The 18,885-nt window shown below is 30.9% G+C and overlaps 5 protein-coding genes across 6 annotated transcripts; 2 read left to right on the forward strand and 3 right to left on the reverse strand.

Annotated features, from left to right (window-relative positions):
- Window positions 1-3,086: 3,086 nt before the first annotated feature.
- Window positions 3,087-3,775, reverse strand: LOC117911509 (organ-specific protein P4-like). Its single transcript, XM_034825913.1, has 2 exons — window positions 3,670-3,775; window positions 3,087-3,542 (listed from the first exon to the last, which is right to left on the reverse strand). Exons 1-2 carry the CDS (start codon window positions 3,712-3,714, stop codon window positions 3,153-3,155), a joined length of 435 nt encoding a protein of 144 aa, XP_034681804.1. The 5' UTR covers window positions 3,715-3,775; the 3' UTR covers window positions 3,087-3,152.
- Window positions 3,776-7,000: 3,225 nt separating this feature from the next.
- Window positions 7,001-8,850, forward strand: LOC117908442 (BURP domain-containing protein BNM2A-like). 2 transcript variants are annotated; one of them, XM_034822033.1, is made up of 3 exons: window positions 7,001-7,158; window positions 7,245-7,348; window positions 7,725-8,850. In XM_034822033.1, the coding sequence occupies exons 2-3, from the start codon at window positions 7,295-7,297 to the stop codon at window positions 8,664-8,666; spliced, it is 996 nt and encodes a 331-aa protein (XP_034677924.1). In that variant the 5' UTR covers window positions 7,001-7,158; window positions 7,245-7,294; the 3' UTR covers window positions 8,667-8,850. The 2 variants fall into 2 exon arrangements, with proteins under 2 accessions (XP_034677924.1, XP_034677914.1); XM_034822023.1 differs by having other exon boundaries at window positions 7,001-7,348.
- Window positions 8,851-9,459: 609 nt separating this feature from the next.
- LOC117908451 (organ-specific protein P4-like) lies at window positions 9,460-10,296 on the reverse strand. The gene is made up of 2 exons (XM_034822046.1): window positions 10,218-10,296; window positions 9,460-9,991 (listed from the first exon to the last, which is right to left on the reverse strand). The coding sequence occupies exons 1-2, from the start codon at window positions 10,284-10,286 to the stop codon at window positions 9,659-9,661; spliced, it is 402 nt and encodes a 133-aa protein (XP_034677937.1). The 5' UTR covers window positions 10,287-10,296; the 3' UTR covers window positions 9,460-9,658.
- Window positions 10,297-15,590: 5,294 nt separating this feature from the next.
- Window positions 15,591-17,092, forward strand: LOC117910820 (BURP domain-containing protein BNM2C-like). Its single transcript, XM_034824980.1, has 2 exons — window positions 15,591-15,755; window positions 15,905-17,092. Exons 1-2 carry the CDS (start codon window positions 15,696-15,698, stop codon window positions 16,688-16,690), a joined length of 846 nt encoding a protein of 281 aa, XP_034680871.1. The 5' UTR covers window positions 15,591-15,695; the 3' UTR covers window positions 16,691-17,092.
- A 297-nt stretch (window positions 17,093-17,389) lies between these two features.
- LOC117911877 (organ-specific protein P4-like) lies at window positions 17,390-17,794 on the reverse strand. The gene is made up of 2 exons (XM_034826302.1): window positions 17,750-17,794; window positions 17,390-17,646 (listed from the first exon to the last, which is right to left on the reverse strand). The coding sequence occupies exons 1-2, from the start codon at window positions 17,792-17,794 to the stop codon at window positions 17,401-17,403; spliced, it is 291 nt and encodes a 96-aa protein (XP_034682193.1). The 3' UTR covers window positions 17,390-17,400.
- Between the last annotated feature and the right edge of the window lie 1,091 nt (window positions 17,795-18,885).

Consider the following 18,885-nt stretch of genomic DNA (forward strand, 5'->3'; position numbering starts at 1 on the left):
AAATTATTTTATTTATTTTAAAATTTGATATAAAAATTAAATAATTTAAAATATAGAAGGTTCTAGATAATTTAATTAATTATGTTTATATATATATATTATATTTAATAGTAAAACCGTGAAACACGTTCCATGCCTCCACATGAATTATCACTTTTATAAATCCAATCATTTTCACTAAAAATAAATAAAAATAAATAAATAACAAAGACCCGATGCCTAGATTTGACGGCTTACCAACTATGTTTTGTACCTTTGTTTTTTTTAAGTTTTTGCAAGTAAAATGTTTTAAGTCTCGTATCAATATATGCCTAATTAAAAATATACTGGATGGGATTCGAGATCTTGTGGAAATCTAAAGCCAAGTCTTTATTCATATTTATGATTAAAAAAATAATTAGGATTTGAAGTATCATGGAAAGCAAAGGTAAAATCTTTGGCACCACTAATTTATGATTAGAAAATTTTCTTTGCAATTTTCTTGAACTATGAATAGTCTTCTTGGAGTTCAATTTTTTTTTTTTTTTTATCTATAATGGTAGTGGAGGGATGTGTGTTTGTGTCATGATATATAGTTGTAGGGTTACGATGATTATGTTTTTATTATAGCCGTTCACAATTCTGATATTTTCTTGTACAAATCTTTTGATATTATGGATTTTTTATTTTTTTATCTATAGTTTTTCCTGTCTAGAGTTTTTTTACGTAAATTTGTGTATTTTTATTCTATTTTTTTATTACTTACTCTTGTTATTGTGTATCAACTTTTTTATTTCCATGAAAGAAAATAAACGAATAAAAATGTTGTATGTTACTGAACTCGAAAATATATGTGACATTATATTGACAACGTCTTTTTATATTTAACAAAAAGGGTGTCGATCGATATGATTGCTGGAGTTTTGAATCTCGATGAAATAATGATTCAAGAGTTCATTGAATGAAGTAACAAATTTTTGGATAAAATAATGATCCCTCCCTCGATCTGAAATCATTCCTCCAAATTAATCAATAGGTTGGGTCTGCCCACCCCACATCATGTTCCTATTTTGGATGCCCTTTTACTTAAAAAAATATTAGTGTTCCATTATTGTTTTTGTTTTCTAGCTTATAAAGCTGGGACGTCCTTGTTTTCTAGCAACTCATATCTCCTTCACATTTTTTAATCCTCCTCTTTCAGATGGGTGGCAGCAGGTCCGAATCCAGAGAGAATCAGAAGCAAATGCCCATGTCTTTCATAATTGTTGGAAATTATCAAGGGATGGTCTGCTTGTAGGCCATGCTTTAACTGAACCTGAATTGCTAGAAAAATTATCGAAGAGCCATGCCTAGCCCATCTAATCCTAAAAAATTGCTTCTGTGCCCACCCAGCTAGCATTAGAGATGGGTTGGTTTGGCCTCGGATTGGTGCTTCACTGTTCAGCTTGTTTGGAGTTCAAAAGGAAAAAGATTAAGTACTAAAATAAAATATTTTTTAATAACAATTTTCAGTTATTTTCACTTATTTTTTAAATATCATTTTAAAAATTTATCATACAAATATGAAAAACGATTTATAGACATAAAAAACTTAATGGATTAAATTACTAATAATTTGGTCTTCAAAATGAATAAATTTAATATATATCCTCTTATGGATAAGTTTCTCCGATCTCCAACTATAAAAATATAATAATAATAAAATAAATTATTATTATTATTGTGTTGGTAAAACTTTTCGGAGAAGAAAATTTTATTATTATTATTATTATCCTTTTATAGTTGAGATTAGGAAACTTATCAGGATATATATATATTTTAAATTTATTCATTTTGAAGACATTAGTGGTAATTTAATCCACTAATTTTTTTTTTTATGTCTACACGATTATAAACAAAAATCTACGTATAAAAGTTATTTTTAAAATATAAAAAATAAGTAAAAAAAAAATATTTTAAGTTCCTAGACAAATATTTAGCTATTTATTCTATAAAATATTAAAGAATAGTTTTTAAAAACTGTTATCGAAAATTTCAGAACCATTTTCAAAACATTTTCTTTTTTTAGATAAAAAAAAACATATTTGGCAACCAAAAAACAACAAATAAAAGCGTTTTTAGATAACATGTTTTAGTTATTTTCACTTAATTTTTTAGGGTTATTTTAAAAAATAATTATACAAATATGAAGAATAATTAAAAATAAAACATATAGATATATTTTTAAAATATAGAAAATAAGTTTAAAATATTTCATATTCTCAAATAAACATTTATTTTACAAAACATAAGAATATGGTTTTTAAAATTGTTGTTTAAAACTATTTTCGAAAATAATTACCGAAAATGGTCTAAAATTTTCACCTAGGTTTCACATTTAAATTCCTTAAATTTTGAATAATTGATGGGATATATATTCATCTAGTTGATGGGATTACCATCTTCAAAAGCTCTTTTTTATCAATCCTCTCAAAATTCATGGTTACATTTGAGATTTGATGCTTACCAACCTCATCTTTCTCGCTTGGTTAAGCAGCATAACACGGAGTGGAATATCAATATGTACTTAATTAAAACAAAAGTTTGTTTTAGGGTAATTTTGGTAAAAGGGTTTTTATTTGTATCATTTTTTGAAAGTGATTTTAAAAATGTGATTTCTAAAAGTGATTCTTTGGATTTTTGAAAGTATGTATATTAAGAAAAACCTTTAGAGTTTGTTTGCAATATTTTTAGAAAAACACTTCTAATTATAAAATTTTAAAAACATTTTTAAATAGTTAAAAAATCATTTATGAAATCTAATTAAGGAAAAATGAAAAAACCCAAATCTTGAATAATCTTCAAGATCTCTTAAAGTCATAATGTATCTAATTAATATGGATGATACACGGAATACCAACTTGTAATGAGTCATAAATAGAGAGAAACCAAGTGGTACAACTCTTATTAAATCATTTTACACTTTTTACATCAATTCTAATACAAGCATTAAACACTAGGGACTTTAATTATAAGCTCATTTGACAATATTTTTAGAAAGTGTTTTTAATATTTTTAACATTTAAAATTTTTTATCATTCAAGTGTTTGAAATGTTAGAAACATTTTCTATAATCATTACCAATAGCACTCCATTTCTTACCTAACGAATAATATGCATGGTTTCTGTTTCGCTTATTCATTATAAGCAGAAACATTAGGCCTAGGTTCAAAGTCACCCACAAATGGCTTCTCCTTCTCTTCTTTAGTAGCAACTTTATCATGGTAGGCTGAGACATTAGTCCTGGGCTCAAGGTCCTTAACAAATGATTTCTCTTTTGTGAGTTTAGCATCCTCATCATCATAAACCCAGAAAACCTTCTCTTTTTTAGGCTCAAAACCCTTGACAATATCACCCCCATTTCTTGCCCCTGGCATTGTCTGACAGTTGGGTTTCTTGCTTAAGAGAGAAGATGATTGATCTTCAGGGAGAAGGCCTTGGATTGCTTTTGGCATGGGCTCATCCTTCATAACATCCCTCCAGTATACCCCAGGCTCTTTTCTTCCACCTATTGCATTGCCCACCTGCTCACAAATTAAGAGAAAAATATGTTAGAACTTGTAAGAATTATTAAACCATACAAATTCATATTCAAAATCTTCCTGAGTTCATAATCAATTGGTTTCAGTTTTGCCTCTTAGAAATGCTCACCAAGAGAAGTGAGAAAATAGTGAAGAAAGCCAAGGAAGAAGCCATATCCTCAATCTGAAAACACTAACTTTGTTTCTGTTATTTGAATTGAGACTCCACTTACTTTTTATATAGATAGATAGATAAGCAGTACTAAGGTTCAAGTTGGCCTTCAATAATGCATATTGATCATATCATGATGTGCAATTCTTGTTGGCCGGCCTTCAATAATGCATTGAAGATATCAACACTGGTGGTGGGCAAATGATGTGAAGATTAAGTGTAAGAGCCATGACAAGACCAAGTAATGTTAAAATATTCTCGTATGAATTTTTCAACTAAATTTTAGTAGAAGAATTGAGGTTAGAAAGTGTTCTTGTTTTTAACTTCAGAAAATAGGTAATGTGCGGCTAACTTATGGGTTACAATTTTCCCGTCATGTCAAAGTCTCGATATTCTAACCCAAACCCGACATAATAATAATAGTGTTAATAATATAAACTCAAATACTACGACATGTAACACATTATATAACTCATTTAATAATTAAAACATCCTACTTAATAATCGATTGAATTAGATTTTGTATATGTCTCTATGATTAATATTTCAAAAAACAATTTTCACAAAAACAATTACTTCTTGATTCCATTAGAATTGTGACAAGGAATATGGAATAGAGAAAAGTGGGAAGCAAATCAAAATCTCAATGTTATAAATATAAAGAAAAATCAAATATGATAAAGGTTAGTAAAAAAACTCATAAGTTTTAAAAGTCTTTGCTAAAAAGGGAAATAAATAAATCAAAAGAGTCAAATAATTTATATACATACATACATACATACATATATATATATATATATATATAATAGTAAAACCATGACAAACACGTTCCATGCCCATGTCTCACATGAATGATTACTTTTATAAATCCAATTGTTTTTACTAAAAAATTAAAATAAATAAATAACAGAGACCCAATCACCGGATATATTCTTAAAGATTTGACGACTTACCAACCATGTTTTGTGCCCTTGTTTTTTTCAAGCGTTTGCAAGCAAAATGTTTGAGTCCTACATCAATATATGCCTAATTAAAAATATAGTGGATGGGATTCGAGATCTCGTGGAAATTTAAAGCAAAATCTTTATTCATATTAATGATTAAAAATTTTGTTTGGATTTGAAGTATCATGTAAAGAAAGGATAAAATATTTGGCACCACTAATTTATTATTAAAAAACTTCCCTTGCAATTTTCTTGGACTATGAATAGTCTCCTTGGATTTCACTTCATACTTATTAGTTCATCCTTATACCCTTGCAGTTGAGGAAGATGATGTGAAGTTAGAAATTATTTTTATTTCCATGAGAGAAAATAATGATTTCATAGTTTGTAATATCAACTGAATTTTAAGAAAATGCTAAAATATTGTATAATGGTACTTATAAAAGTCTAAATTTGAATGATTAATCATTGAATGATGATGCAGATAAATAAAATTAAGATATAAAGATACAAACAAATAAAATTGATGTGTTACACATAGCATCGTATTATTGAGAATATAAAATATCTTTTCAATATTTAACAAAAAGGGTGTCGGTCGATTGATGGAGTCTTGAATCTCAATCAAATAATGATTCAAGAGTTCATTGAATGAAGTAACAAATTTTTGGATAAAATAATTATCCCTCCCTCGATCTGAAATCATTCCTCCAAATCGATCAATAGGTTGGGCCTGCCCACCCCACACCATGTTCCTATTATTGGATGCCCTTTTACTTAAAAAATATCAGTGTTCCATTATTGTTTTTGTTTTCTAGCAATTCATATCTCCTTTGCATATTTTTAATCCTCTCTCTTTCGGATGGGTGGCAGCAGGCTCGAATCCAGAGAGAATCAGAAGCAAATACCCATGTCTTTCATAATTGTTAGAAATTATCGAGGGATGGTCTGCTTGTAGACCATGCTTTAAGCCTTTAACTGAACCTGAATTGCTAGAGAAATTATCAAAGAGCCATGCCTAGCCCATCTAATCCTAAAAAATTGCTTCTGTGCCCCACCCAGCTAGCAGTAGAGATGGGTTGGTTTGGCCTCGGATTGGTGCTTCACTGTTCAGCTTGTTTGGAGTTCAGAAGCAACGGATTGTTTGATAACTATTTTAAAAAACGGTTTTTTCATATTAAAAAGGAAAAAAAAAAGATATTTTTTAAATTATTTTCATTTATTTTATAAAAATCATTTTTAAAAATTATTATACAAATATGAAAAATGGTTAAAAACAAAATTCTACATATAAAAGTTAAAAAACAAGTTAAAAATATTTTAAGTTCTCAAATAAACCTTTTAATTTTTTAAAATTGTTCTCAAAAATTATTTTTTAGAACAAAAAAAATAATAAAACACATTTAACAACTAAAAATCAATAAATAAAAGGGTTTTTAGGGAACATGTTTTAGTTCTTTCTCTTACTTTTGGAGAGCTATTTTTAAAAAATAATTATACAAATATAAATAATAATTAAAAGTAAAGTACATATATAAAAATTATTTTAAAATATAAAAAAAATTAAAATATTTCATATTCTCAAATAGACATTTATTCTACAAAACATAAGAATATGGTTTTCAAAACTGTTGTTCATAACTATTTTCAATAATAATTACCGAAAATGGTCTAAAATTTGTAGATTTCACATTTAAATTCCTTAAATTTTGCTTAGTTTACGGGATATATACTCATCCTTGAAGTTCATAGTTGATGGGATTAACATCTTCAAAGGTTATTTTCTTATCAATCCTCTAAAAGTCATGCTTACATTTGAAATTTGACGCTTACCAATCTCATCTTTCTCATCTGGTTTTGTCAATATATTTGCTAAGCAACAGAACACCATGTTGGAGTGGAATATCAATGTATATTTAATTAAAACAAAAGTTTATTTCAGAGTAATTTTGCTAAAAGGGTTTTTATTTATATCATTTTTTGAAAGTGATTTTAAAAATGTGATTTCTAAAAGTGATTCTTGGGATTTTTGAAAGTATGTCTATTAAGAAAAACCTTTAGAGTTTATCTGACAATATTTTTAGAAAAAACCCTTCTCATATATAAAGCACTTCGAAAGAAAATTCGAACACTTTATAAAATTTAAAAAACATTTTTAAATAGTTAAAAAAATTATTTATGATATTTTATGAGAAAACAATTGATAAACTATTTTTCCTAAAATACTTTAATTAAAAACACTTTTTATAGAAACAACGTTGCTGTCAAAAGTATTCTCACAGAGGAAATCTAAATAAAATCTTCACAAGTAAAACTATTCAATTGTAATTTCAAAACCCCACTTTCTGTTTCCTTGAATTATCAAAAGCTTCCGTGGATTTAATTTCATCTCGTAGAATCTGTGGATTGTTTAAGTTTTGCCTAATTGGCTCTGGCCTAGGTGATCAAAGGCATCATATCTTTGAGGAAGCCGTCTGACTTCAACTCCTTACTACTCTCAGATGCAATATGAATTTGCCCTTGTGGTATTCGATTGAATGCTCTTTTGTTTGCTGACTAGTTCTGTTGGTCTCTTTGTTGTCTTACCAGAAGGAGAAGATAAAGAAGAAGAAGAAAGGATTTCCCAGAAAAGAAGAAAAATGAACCTGAGATTTTCCTTTTGGAGCATCTTCCTTCACTTTCTGGCTGTGATGGTAACCTCTCCACTCTTCAATTTATTCATACAGCATGCATACATCTTTGCAGTCTCTTGGAACTTCTATGCCCCTGCAGTTCAAGATGATGATGATGGTTAAATACTGGTATAATTATTATTATTTGATTGACATAATCTGTGGAAGCTGGAAATTTTGATGTTCATGGTAAAGTACAAAGATTTTAGCTGGTAATATCATTTTCCATTTGAATGTAAATATAAGTAGTTCTAAATTTCATCATGACCATTTTTAGTTTTCTTTTCGAGGGTTTTGGCATGGTTTTAGACAGAAGTTCTCTTAGAAACCTTGTTTATTAAGTCATGTTACAGATCTCCATATTCTAAGCTGCAGACATTTCTCCCCATTTTTGTAGTGTTTCCATGGAAGTGGAGCCAGGGAGATGCATAGAGAGGAGTTGATGGTGGCTCCAAAATTTCCCATGGATGATTTCCCAGAAGGGGTTAATATATTGCAACTCCATAGCATGGATGGAAGTGAGAAAAAGGATGGTGGGCAACATGCCATGGAGGACAGATTGCATGGTCATGATAAGCGAGGCAAAGAAACCCGAAAAAGGGAAGACACAGAGCATGTTCATGGTCATTCATCATCCCACATGGATCACTTGGACCCTTCAGTTGTTGTCTTCTTCACTATGAAGGATCTGAAGGTTGGGAAAACAATGCCCATCTACTTTGCCAAAACGGACCCTGCTTCTTCTCCTCGCATGTTACCTAAAGAAGAAGCTGATTCCATTCCTTTCTCATTTGCCCAACTCCCACACCTCCTTGAATTCTTCTCCTTTTCTCAAGGCTCCCCCCAAGCCAGAGCCATGGAAAATACACTTAGAGAATGTGGACTTAAGCCCATCAAAGGAGAGACCAAGTTCTGTGCTACTTCCCTAGAATCCTTGCTTGATTTTGTGCATAGCATCTTTGGGCTGGAGTCCCATTTCCAAGTCTTAACAACTTCCTATCTCACAAAGTCAAGTACCCTTTTCCAAAACTACACCTTCTTGGAAGTGCCTACAGAGATACCAGCTCCCAAAATGGTAGCTTGTCATACTATGCCCTACCCTTATGCAATTTTCTACTGCCATTCCCAAGCGAGTGAGAACAAGGTGTTTAAGGTGTCACTAGAAGGCCAAAATGGAGATAGGGTGGAAGCCTTTGCTGTTTGCCATTTGGATACCTCTGCCTGGAGCCGTGATCATGTGTCATTCCGTGTGCTCGGGATCGAGCCTGGGACATCCCCTGTGTGTCATTTCTTCCCTGCATCCAACCTCATATGGGTTCCGAGGCCTACTCTGAACTAGTCATGTAACTGCAGTGTAATCACTGAAGCTATTACTATGATCTGGTATTCCACTTGGTGTTTGTTTTTCAACTGAAGGGCTCATAAATATAGAATAAATGAGTAGGTTTTGAATGTTGCTATATAAATAAGGGGTCTATTCAGAAGGTCAAGCAATCAATAGTGACTCACCAGGTTTACTACTACAAGTTTTTATCAGTGGTAACATCTCATGCTGAATAGTTTTGTGCAAGAAATTTCCCTGCTTCTTGATTTTCAGTTTCTTTGATGAATCATTTTATGTCAACAGGCAGAAAATTGAATCAATTTCCTAGATTCTAGATCTTGAATCAGAACTTCAAAATCTTCCTGGATTCTAGATTGAAATCAGAGCTAACATTCTAGGAAATCTTTCTTCCATAGTCCAGTAACCTTTGCATTTGGACATTCCTTGACTCAGATCTAAAAATTTGGGAGTTGGGTACTTGATAAAAGTTACTAGAAATTTTCCAGGAATATGGAAAGAGAATCGGTGACTGTAAGGAAAACAGAGTGATTTTGGAAATAAAGATGAAATTTGGTGATGAAACCAGGGCAATCTCTTTGGGGTTTCTTATTTCAACACCACACCCTTCAGAGGCAAAGATCCAACTGAAAAGAAAATCAAAACTGAAAGGGGAACAATCTAGTGTTTTCTTGAATTTTGATGAGAAAATTTAACAGGGGCAGGGTAATCTTCCATTGCTGGTATGGATTCACCAAACTGTCACTTCTGTATGTATATATCATACCCATCCCTGTGCTTCAACACCATATACAGAATGTTATTGTAAGCTTTTCTCAGTAGTTAACCTTTTCTACTATTATATTTTCTAGTCTTTTCAAGACATCCAAACACTTAAACCAGCCATAACCAACAACAGACAGAAAATCCAAAAACTGAAAGAGAAAAAAAATATTCAGACTTCCAACAGCAAACAGGCTAGTGGATTAATTGATGTACAAGCATGAACCCTAGTTATTATACTCTTTCTGATCATGACCATGCTTATGAAAATTCACCCTCAGGTTTACAGGCTCCACGAAGAACTTCTCTTTGTTCAGCTCAGGCTTCATCTCCACACCAAGAGGCTTCTCTCCCTTGCGCTCAACATGGCCATGATATATAATACTATTAGGCCTGGCATCAAAATCCCTAACAAAATGGTCCATTTTTCTTGCCTTTGATGAGAATGATGCTGGATCTTGATGAATAAAGCCTTTGATTGCCTCTGGCATAGGTTGGCCTTTCATTATGCTCTTCCAGTAGTCTCCCATGTCCTTCCTTCCATCAATAAGCCCTGAAAACTGATCAAAACAAACAAGAATATACAAGAATATTGTTATTCATATCAGATTCCTCCAAAACTCAACACAAAAAGGTCTAGCTAGTTCTGAGAAAATGAAAATGAAAATGAAAATTTATTGAATGATTTTGACTGGGAATTTCAGTGCTGGGGAGTATGAGAACTGGGCATGCACACGTTAGATTTTGCTAGCATGTATGTTGTTTGTTTGATGAGAAAATGCTTACCAAGAGGAGCAAGAAAGAAATGAAGAAAGGAAAGGTAAATTTCATCTGTTTGCTGACTAATTGACTCATCCTTAGATTTGCTTAGCCTGTATGGTGGACTTTGCCTCTCCTACTTATTATATATAGACCAATACCCATGACATACAAATTTATTTTCTTATTATTTTTATTTTTTAATAACAAAAAATATATATAAACTATATGATCATCTTTATTTGAAACACGTAGTTTACACGGACTCCTGAATTTGAATATTTTAATTATTTCAAATATTTAATATAAAATAAAAGTATTCAAATCCAATGGTCCAAAAGTCAAAAAGAACCCTCTTATTTTTTCTTTACCTGCACGTGATTTCAAATATTATTTTAATATAATTTTGATAAGCAAACAAAGAAAGATAAAAAGAAAACCACTAAACAAGTGATGTTGGGCTGTCAACTGTTTGTTGGTAGCACAAAGGAGGTGGGTTGGGAAGTGTTTTTTAATTTGAAACCATGTTTGATAATTTATTTTGATAAATAATAATTTTTTTGAGAAATTATTTGAAAAATAAAGCGTTTTTTGAAAAAATATTTATATTTTTTTTTTTTTTTTGGGACTGTTTTGAAGATCAAAAATAAAATATTATGTGTAAAAGTTATTTTAATAAATATTTTATAAGGTAAGAAACAAATTAAAAACATTTCAAGTTTTCAAAATAAATTTTTATTTTAGAAAACATTAAAAGTGTTTTTAAAAACTGTTCTAAGAAAAATTTTAAAAATGTTATCAAAAGTATTAAAAAAAAAAACATGTTTTTAAGATAAACTCTAAGAGTGTATTTGACTATTGTTTTCGAAAACTCTTTCTTGTTGTTCAAAACAAAAAATGATAAAACATGTTTGACAACCAGAAAATACAAAATTAAGGCATGTTTAATAATTGTTTTAGAAAATAATTTAAAAATATATTTTTTGAGAATAATTTTTGAAATTTGTTTTCTGATTTTTGTATAACAAAAATCCATTTAAAAACCTAAAATGTTTTTAAGCAATTTTTAATATTTTTAAATTTTTTTTAAAATAATTTTTATATCTAGTGTTTTATTTTTAATCATTCTACATGTATATACAATTATTTCTCAAAACAACCCTAAAAAAATAAGTGAAAATAATATAAAGTATTTAAAAGATGTTTTCCAAAAATACTTTTTTTTTAATTCTTAAGAATAAAAAATGGAAAACAATTTTTAGTTATCAAACATGTTTTCTGTGTTTTTTATTTTAATTAGAAAACAAAAAACTATTCTAAAAAATAATTTTGAAACAAATCTTTATTTTTTGTTCTTAAAAACATAAAATATGATGTTTTCAGATAATATTTTTAAAATTATTTTCACTTATTTTCTAATAACTATTTTAAAAAAATAATTATACAGATATAAAAAATAATTAAAAATAAAACACTATATATAAAAATTAATTTTAAAACATGAAAAATAAGGTAAAAATATTTTAAATTCCCAAATAAACAAATAGTTTTTAAAAAAATTATTTTTAAAATCTATTTTTCAGAATTATTATCGTTAATAATTATCAAACAACACTTAAATTTTGTATCAAAAGTTATGATTTGCCACATGCATCATTCTATATTTTTCAAGGAAGTCAACGTTGATAGATCTATACTAGATGTTTAGTGATGGAAACCTATCACACCATCATGTCACGTTAGCTTTCAATTTCAATTGTAATTTTTTTTTTCTCCAAAGTGAGAGACAACAAAGGCTCATGGCTCATGCATCACCCAAAAATAGTTATTAAATTTTTAGTATATAGTTCCTAAAAGGTGGACATGCCCTTTTACCAACTCTCTAATTTTTCCTTATCCCATTTTTTTCTTTCTTGTCTCATATTGATTTTGATGTATGATAATCTCTAATTTTACTATATATTAAAAATAATAGAAAAAAAACCTTTTAAATAATGTTTTTTTTCTCTCATTCAACCCTATTTTCCATTCAACATTGTTTTGTCATCTCCACGTACAATATCCATAAATTTAGTACAATCTGGATTAAATGATTGCCACAACTAAACTATTTTACTAATATTTTAATATATAGTTTACTATAACCTGACAACTCTTTAATTAATATTTTTTCCCCTTGCATGATCATATAGTATAAAATAATTCGTAAGTTGAGTTGGGGTAATCAGTGATGTCACATCGTCATTTAACATTAAATATTATATAATTATTAAATGAATTTTGATATTAATTATTTGGTAGAAGACATTACAAAGAGAGAGGTTCTATACTCCTATTTGCTCCATCTTTTATGTTGTTAATAAATTTTAATATTTTGATCTTTTTGTTTGTTTTAATATTTTTTTATTTTGATTTAGCGTATTTAAAAAGAATGTCGTAAACTTATTTTTTATTTTACTCTCCCTTTTTTCTCCTCTAATTTTTACTTTAAGGTTCACAAAAGGAATTATCTATTGAAAAAGTACCAAGCCATGTCATATATGCATTAAGATTTCAATCTCGAAGTTTAGGGAGTCTAGGGGTCCTCCCCTACTAAATTAAAAAACTCTTCTAGAAGGCAATTATTTTTATAGGAATTAGAGAATTTTTAATCACTTATATCTAAAATATTGTTACCTAAAATCCTTTAAAAAATAAATCTTATAAGAAAAATAAATTTATATCTAATTAATACTTTTTTATTTTAATTTATTATTTATACTTTTTTTCAATAATCTAAATTATTTATATGCATTTTCAATTTTGAAAAATGGAAGTTAGATTGGTAGCTTTTTCAACAGTATAGTTTAGTTTTTTCGTTTTTTTTTTTTTTTTTTGGCTGATTTTTATTGTCAACTTTGAATGGTGGAGAAGGAAGTTGGTTAGGTAGCTTTTCAGTAGCTTAATTTTTTTTCCTTTAATTGGATGGCAGACAAAAAGAAGATACTAATCATGTTGTGTGAAAGTTGACTTTGGAGCAATATCTCGAAACGAACCACAGGATCAATGTCTATGGCCCACATTTGTCTGTCATCAACAGTGATTAAAAAGCCTTGTCACACACGTATTCTCTCTTACCCTTTTTAAGTGAAGGGACAGCATACCAATCCATTTGTTGCTTTATCATGCATGTAGACATTTTTAGTGGCCACAATTCATGTTGACTCAAATTCATCAATTAGATTAGTAAAGAACATGTTCAATAGCAAGACTATCTGATCAAGATGTCCAATAATCCAACTTATTGGATAAAAAATTTAACTAGAATAAATAAATAAATTGTTTTTTAGTCATGATAGAAGTCTCAAAATTTTTGTTCTCGGTCGTATTTATTTACGTTGGATTGGTATTATTGGACTTCAATATTACCTCATCGACATGAGATTTTTGTGTATTGTTCTTCCGATTTTTGCTCTAATACCAATTATTGGATCAGACTTTACCTATATCATCTTAAAATCAATTGATATTCAACCAAAGTAAATTAAGCATTTTATGATTTTTGGTATCATATTTTATAAGTCTAAAATATATAAAAGCTACATTTGAATAATTCATCTAAACTTAATATCAAATAAAATTACGACATCCCAATTGTCTATACTTTTAACCTTTTTATCTTAAAACTAATTGTTATGTTAATATAAGTAAGTCACGTTAAATCTAAACTTGTATTCGAGAGATGGTTATCCATACGTCGATAATGGGTGTATGGGTTCTCAAGAAGAGATAAGCAATGGTGGTCCCTTAGACTGCTCAGATCCACAAATGAATGAAAAGTTAGATCTACATTACATCTCACTTAAATCTATCTTCTATAATATTTGACAAAACACTCTAAGTATAAAATAAAAGTTATCATTAGGATTGATCCATTCAGGCTTAAGATCGAGTAGCATTATTACACCCCCATCAATCTAGATAATTAAAATCTAGTATTGACCAAACAAATAAATTAAGAATAGCCAAAGCAGAAAAAAAAAAAAAATGAAAGTCAACTTCTTGTGTTGATCATAAAATATATACAAATGTCTGGTTGTAATGCTTTTGTTTCCATTTGGGTCATGCATGGTGTCATTGTTTTCTAGTGAAGTTCTTATATAGGTTGATGCGAGGTTTGGGGAAGGACAAAAACAGGTTATTATTTTTCTTTTATTTGTCACAGAAGTGGCAATCTATAGGTATGCATGCCTTCTTTATTATCTCAATCTGCCCTAACATATGATAATGAATTTTAAATGTAGGAGAGGACATGTGACCCTTTGGGAAAGGAGGGGCCTTCTTTTGATTGGTTGTGTAGAAAAATAAAAAGAAAAAGGAAATACCATAGAACCATAGAGAAAATATTTATTCTTCCTTTTTTGTTGGTCTAAAATATTTGTATTATTTTTTTTAAAGTTAAGTTCCATTTTCAAATATTTTATTTTAATTATAATATATATAAACTTTAATTTTTAGGGAGGTTATCGTATAGAAAAATAGATCCGCGAACCTATTGATTGACCATCGATGCAAATTCATCGACCGCTTTTATATTTAAAAAAAAATCAAGCCCATTCAAAATTTCAGATTTAATTTTTTAAAAAAAAAAAATTGGTCTCCTTAACCTACCTAATTAATTCACATTGTTGGTCTATTTCCTACCACTTAAATCTGAGATTCAACCATGTTGTATTATAATTTTTATCATCTTCTCAAACTTCATGTGCCTGCTAACATAAGATTCTTTAAATCCGTTTGGCTAAGCTGTCTGCTTTAGTAAAAAATATTTTTAAAAAAATAAAAAATAAAAGCCCATAGTTTTGAATGGAACAGTTGGAAATGTGCAATGAACCAGATGCAACAATCAAAAAAGGGTTTCTTAGATTCTCACTTCACATGGAGGAGACAAAACATACAAAGAAAAACCGAAAGTTTAATTTTTTTTTTTTTTTTTTTTTTTTATTAATTTTGGTCCATTTTTCTACCCTATTGGGTGGAAGACAGGAAATGTAAGTGAAAAGAAACAATATATTGTATAATATTGAATAGTAAGAAAAACGTTTGGTTGTACTTCATGCAGGAATGATCAAAAAGTAGAGTTCCTACTTCCATCCACACCACTCTCTTTTCAGTTGCTTTAATCATTTCAACCTTTGAAAATTCTTCAGTGTTGCCCATTCTACTTTGGATTTGATTCATCTTCTTTCCATTTTTTTTTTTCTTTTTTTTTAAAAAATTAAATTGTATAAAAATTTAAAAATCACTACAGGGATGTAAGTCAAACTTTTGCTTCTTATTATTCTAACGATAACATCAACAGTTCAACAAGTCTTCCATAATTATTATTTTTATTCACGAAAAAAACAAAAAAAAACAAAAAGAAAGAGAAGCTCCATGCGCTTATCCTAGTGTAGTTCTCATTCCTCAACTCGTTTTGTTGACATTTTTCTTAAGCAGAAGATCGACGAAGAGGAAAAAGGAGAGATGGGTCTTGGATTTTCTTCATCATGGAGCCTCAGCTTCTGTGTTCTGCTTGTTTTAATGGTATTCTCTAAATTTTTCCAGTTTGTTTCCATGAAGTTTGAGATTATCTAGAGTTGTTTCACCTCATCAAGCACCTTTTATTGATCAGTTTTGGTTAGTGCTTTGATCAAACACATCAGTCTAAGCTTTTTCTATTGATTCAATTCCAGTCTGCAGAAGCCAGCAAAGGGGAATACAGTCTGCAGAAGCATGAAGATGGAGGTGAAGAAGCCATGGCTAGAAAGCATATCCATACTCATATGGACATGTCCATGCGTATATTCTTCACAATAACTGATCTGAAGGTTGGGAAAAGGATACCTGTTTACTTCTCCAAGAGAGACCCTGCTACCTCTCCTTATCTGCTGCCTAGAGAAGAAGTTGAGTCCATCCCCTTCTCATCAGCCCAACTCCCATACCTTCTTCAGTTCTTCGGATTTTCTCAAGGTTCTCCACAGGCCATAGCCATGGAGAACACACTCAGACACTGTGAGACTGAGCCCATTGAAGGAGAGACAAAGTCATGCGTGACATCCTTAGAATCCATGCTTGATTTTTCCCGGAAAATATTCGGATTGAAGGCCAGTTTTGAAGTTATAAGCACTAAGCTTGGAGAGAAGACAACCAGTCTCCTGCAAAACTATACCATCCTGAAATTGCCCAAGCCCATCTCGGCTCCCAAAATGGTGGCCTGCCATACCTTGCCCTACCCTTATGCAGTTTTCTACTGTCACTTCCAAGAGGGTGAGAACAAGGTGTTTGAGGTTTCACTTGGGGGGGAGAATGGAGATAGAGTGGAAGCTGTTGCTGTTTGCCACATGGATACCTCTCAGTGGAACCAAGACCATGTGTCTTTTCGCTTGCTGGGAGTCCAACCAGGAGCCTCTCCGGTGTGCCATTTCTTCCCAGCAGATAACCTCATTTGGGTTCCTTCACCAGCCTTGATTCAGGACTAATAATTTGATTTGTGATAGTGATTGTATGCTTCTTTATATTGGTCATGTCCCACACCCTTGAACTAAGTAATTGAATCATATTTTACATGTTTGTGTTGCATACTGAAGCATGAATCAGTCTTACTGTGGATTGGGATGTCGCGGTTTGAGCTCTCAGCTACCTGATCAGCTTGTGGGGATGGAGTTATATGGTAAATTCATAAGGGTTTATGGACACATCACCATTGAAAAAAAATTATGTATTATATAACAAGTTTGTCCTTATTATAGTTTTAATCCTCGAGCTCGACTAGACCTCAACCAGACCTCGATCGTAATCGAGAAAAGAGGAACTTCATCATTGTAATCCTTCTCCTTCATTTAATTAATAAATTCTGAAGTGTTAATGTCAACTTTCATAGACATAAACATCACATTCATCGTCAAACCACGTAAACAACTTCTTATCTTTTCTTTATTTTTGTTAGTGTGATTTGGTTGACAGATTGATGAGTTCTAACATATACAAAACATTTACCAACAAGATTAGAGTTGATTTTCTTCATAGCCCAGGAAGGTACTATTAAAGAATCAATCATTTATATATTTTCAACAACAGAGCACACAAACAAACTACTTGGAAATTCTAGGGCTGATCTCTATATATTATGAATACATACATCAGCTGTTTTCTTTCTGCTTCAAGTCCCTGACAATTGCAGGCTAGCTAGCTACCCTCCTTTAGGCTCAACATGGCCGTGATATATTATACCATTAGGCCTGCTGTCGAAATCCTTAACAAAATGGTCCCTTTCTCTTGCCCCACTACAAGATGTATGACAATTTTCCTGGGAAACAAACGAAAAATCCTGATCATCAACAAGCTCTTTAACTGCTTCTGGCATGGGCTGGTCCTTCATCATGCCCTTCCAGTAGTATTCTCCTGGGCTCTCTCTTCCATCAATGATGCCGACAAGCTGATCATCATCCAGGAATCAAAAGAATAATGTAAAAACTAATACAAGATGCCTGAACAAACCTGTAAAATAAAGAGAATATATATGAAAATTAAATGCTTACCAATAGAAGGGAAATGGAAACTAGAATCAAGACTAAAGATTTCATCTCCTCTGTGACTCAAAATATTGTAGACCCTTCAACTACTAAGACTTGATAATATAGTATGTAGAGACCATGGAGTACCAGAGCAAGTACAAGAATCTAAATTTTATCTTCAATATAAAATCTTATTGCAAATATTTTGAGACCCAAAATTCAATTCAGGGTGGTAGAAAATTGTTTCCTTCTAGAGGGTTGGGTTGATGTCATGGTCGGCTCCCCATGGTAAGAGGCTTTGGATTCATCCTCAACATAGAACACTTAATTTGAAATCCATAAAAAAATGGGTTGTTAATTTAAAAAAATATTAATTAATTTTATTATTTATTAATTTTCCAAGTAGATGTATTTCAATCTCAATGACAAAACCTCCACTATATGGGTTTATGAGAATCAAACAATAGAAAGTGGAAGAAACTGGTCAACCAAACCCACCTTCTTATCTTGTCAAACTTTTCAAAGGATTTGCATCCAACCACTTTTGTTGTTCTCTGAATCTCTATTATGGTTCTTGAGATCATTGATTAGGTGGCGTTGACTATCACTGGTCGGTTCCACTGTTACACAGAGAGAGATCATGTGTGGGGGGCCTTCTGGGCCGTCGGATTGTCAGTAGTATTAAGGTCAATGAGGGAGGATCCACCATGCATGTGCTCTCTATGTAAAGATGCTTGGTATCTGTGATGATTCGACTGTAACAGTCTGTCACGTACACTCAGTTCATTGTGATGATGCGGCGATGAGTTGACTTTTCTTGGTTGAAATTCAACAAAGCTGATGGCTCCTGTCTGTCGGCACACACTGGATTGTTTGCTGTGATGAATACTAAAACATCGCTGTCATGCTTTTGCCTTTCTTCTCCACTATTGTCATTGTGCTCATGTTACGTGTGTGGGTGGCCGACCTGGATTGGGCTCGGTAGAGCCCCTGTCCATAAAGCCTAACCTCAGAGTTCCATTCAGGCCCATAATTAGATGAAAGCCCAAAGTCGTGCTAGGAATCTGCTTCGTAAGCACTTTTGGGGATCCACCAAGAGAAGAAAAGAAGGCCGCCTCTCAGGGATTTTTGTTTTTGAAAACTCAAAAAAATAGGTTTTG

This window comes from Vitis riparia, chromosome 3, assembly GCF_004353265.1.
Source record: "Vitis riparia cultivar Riparia Gloire de Montpellier isolate 1030 chromosome 3, EGFV_Vit.rip_1.0, whole genome shotgun sequence".
Classification (NCBI taxonomy): domain Eukaryota; kingdom Viridiplantae; phylum Streptophyta; class Magnoliopsida; order Vitales; family Vitaceae; genus Vitis; species Vitis riparia.

Bases quoted from the DNA above. Each gene is read 5' to 3' on its own strand.
- LOC117911509 (XM_034825913.1), bottom strand. From the start codon at position 3,714: ATGGCTTCTTCCTTGGCTTTCTTCACTATTTTCTCACTTCTCTTG. The intron at 3,543-3,669 runs GTGAGCATTTCT...ATTTGTGAGCAG, and splicing joins CTATTTTCTCACTTCTCTTG to GTGGGCAATGCAATAGGTGG.
- LOC117908442 (XM_034822023.1), top strand. From the start codon at position 7,193: ATGCTCTTTTGTTTGCTGACTAGTTCTGTTGGTCTCTTTGTTGTCTTA. The intron at 7,349-7,724 runs GTAACCTCTCCA...CCATTTTTGTAG, and splicing joins TTCACTTTCTGGCTGTGATG to TGTTTCCATGGAAGTGGAGC.
- LOC117908451 (XM_034822046.1), bottom strand. From the start codon at position 10,286: ATGAGTCAATTAGTCAGCAAACAGATGAAATTTACCTTTCCTTTCTTC. The intron at 9,992-10,217 runs GTAAGCATTTTC...TGTTTTGATCAG, and splicing joins TTTCTTTCTTGCTCCTCTTG to TTTTCAGGGCTTATTGATGG.
- LOC117910820 (XM_034824980.1), top strand. From the start codon at position 15,696: ATGGGTCTTGGATTTTCTTCATCATGGAGCCTCAGCTTCTGTGTTCTG. The intron at 15,756-15,904 runs GTATTCTCTAAA...ATTCAATTCCAG, and splicing joins GTGTTCTGCTTGTTTTAATG to TCTGCAGAAGCCAGCAAAGG.
- LOC117911877 (XM_034826302.1), bottom strand. From the start codon at position 17,794: ATGAAATCTTTAGTCTTGATTCTAGTTTCCATTTCCCTTCTATTG. The intron at 17,647-17,749 runs GTAAGCATTTAA...GATGATGATCAG, and splicing joins TTTCCATTTCCCTTCTATTG to CTTGTCGGCATCATTGATGG.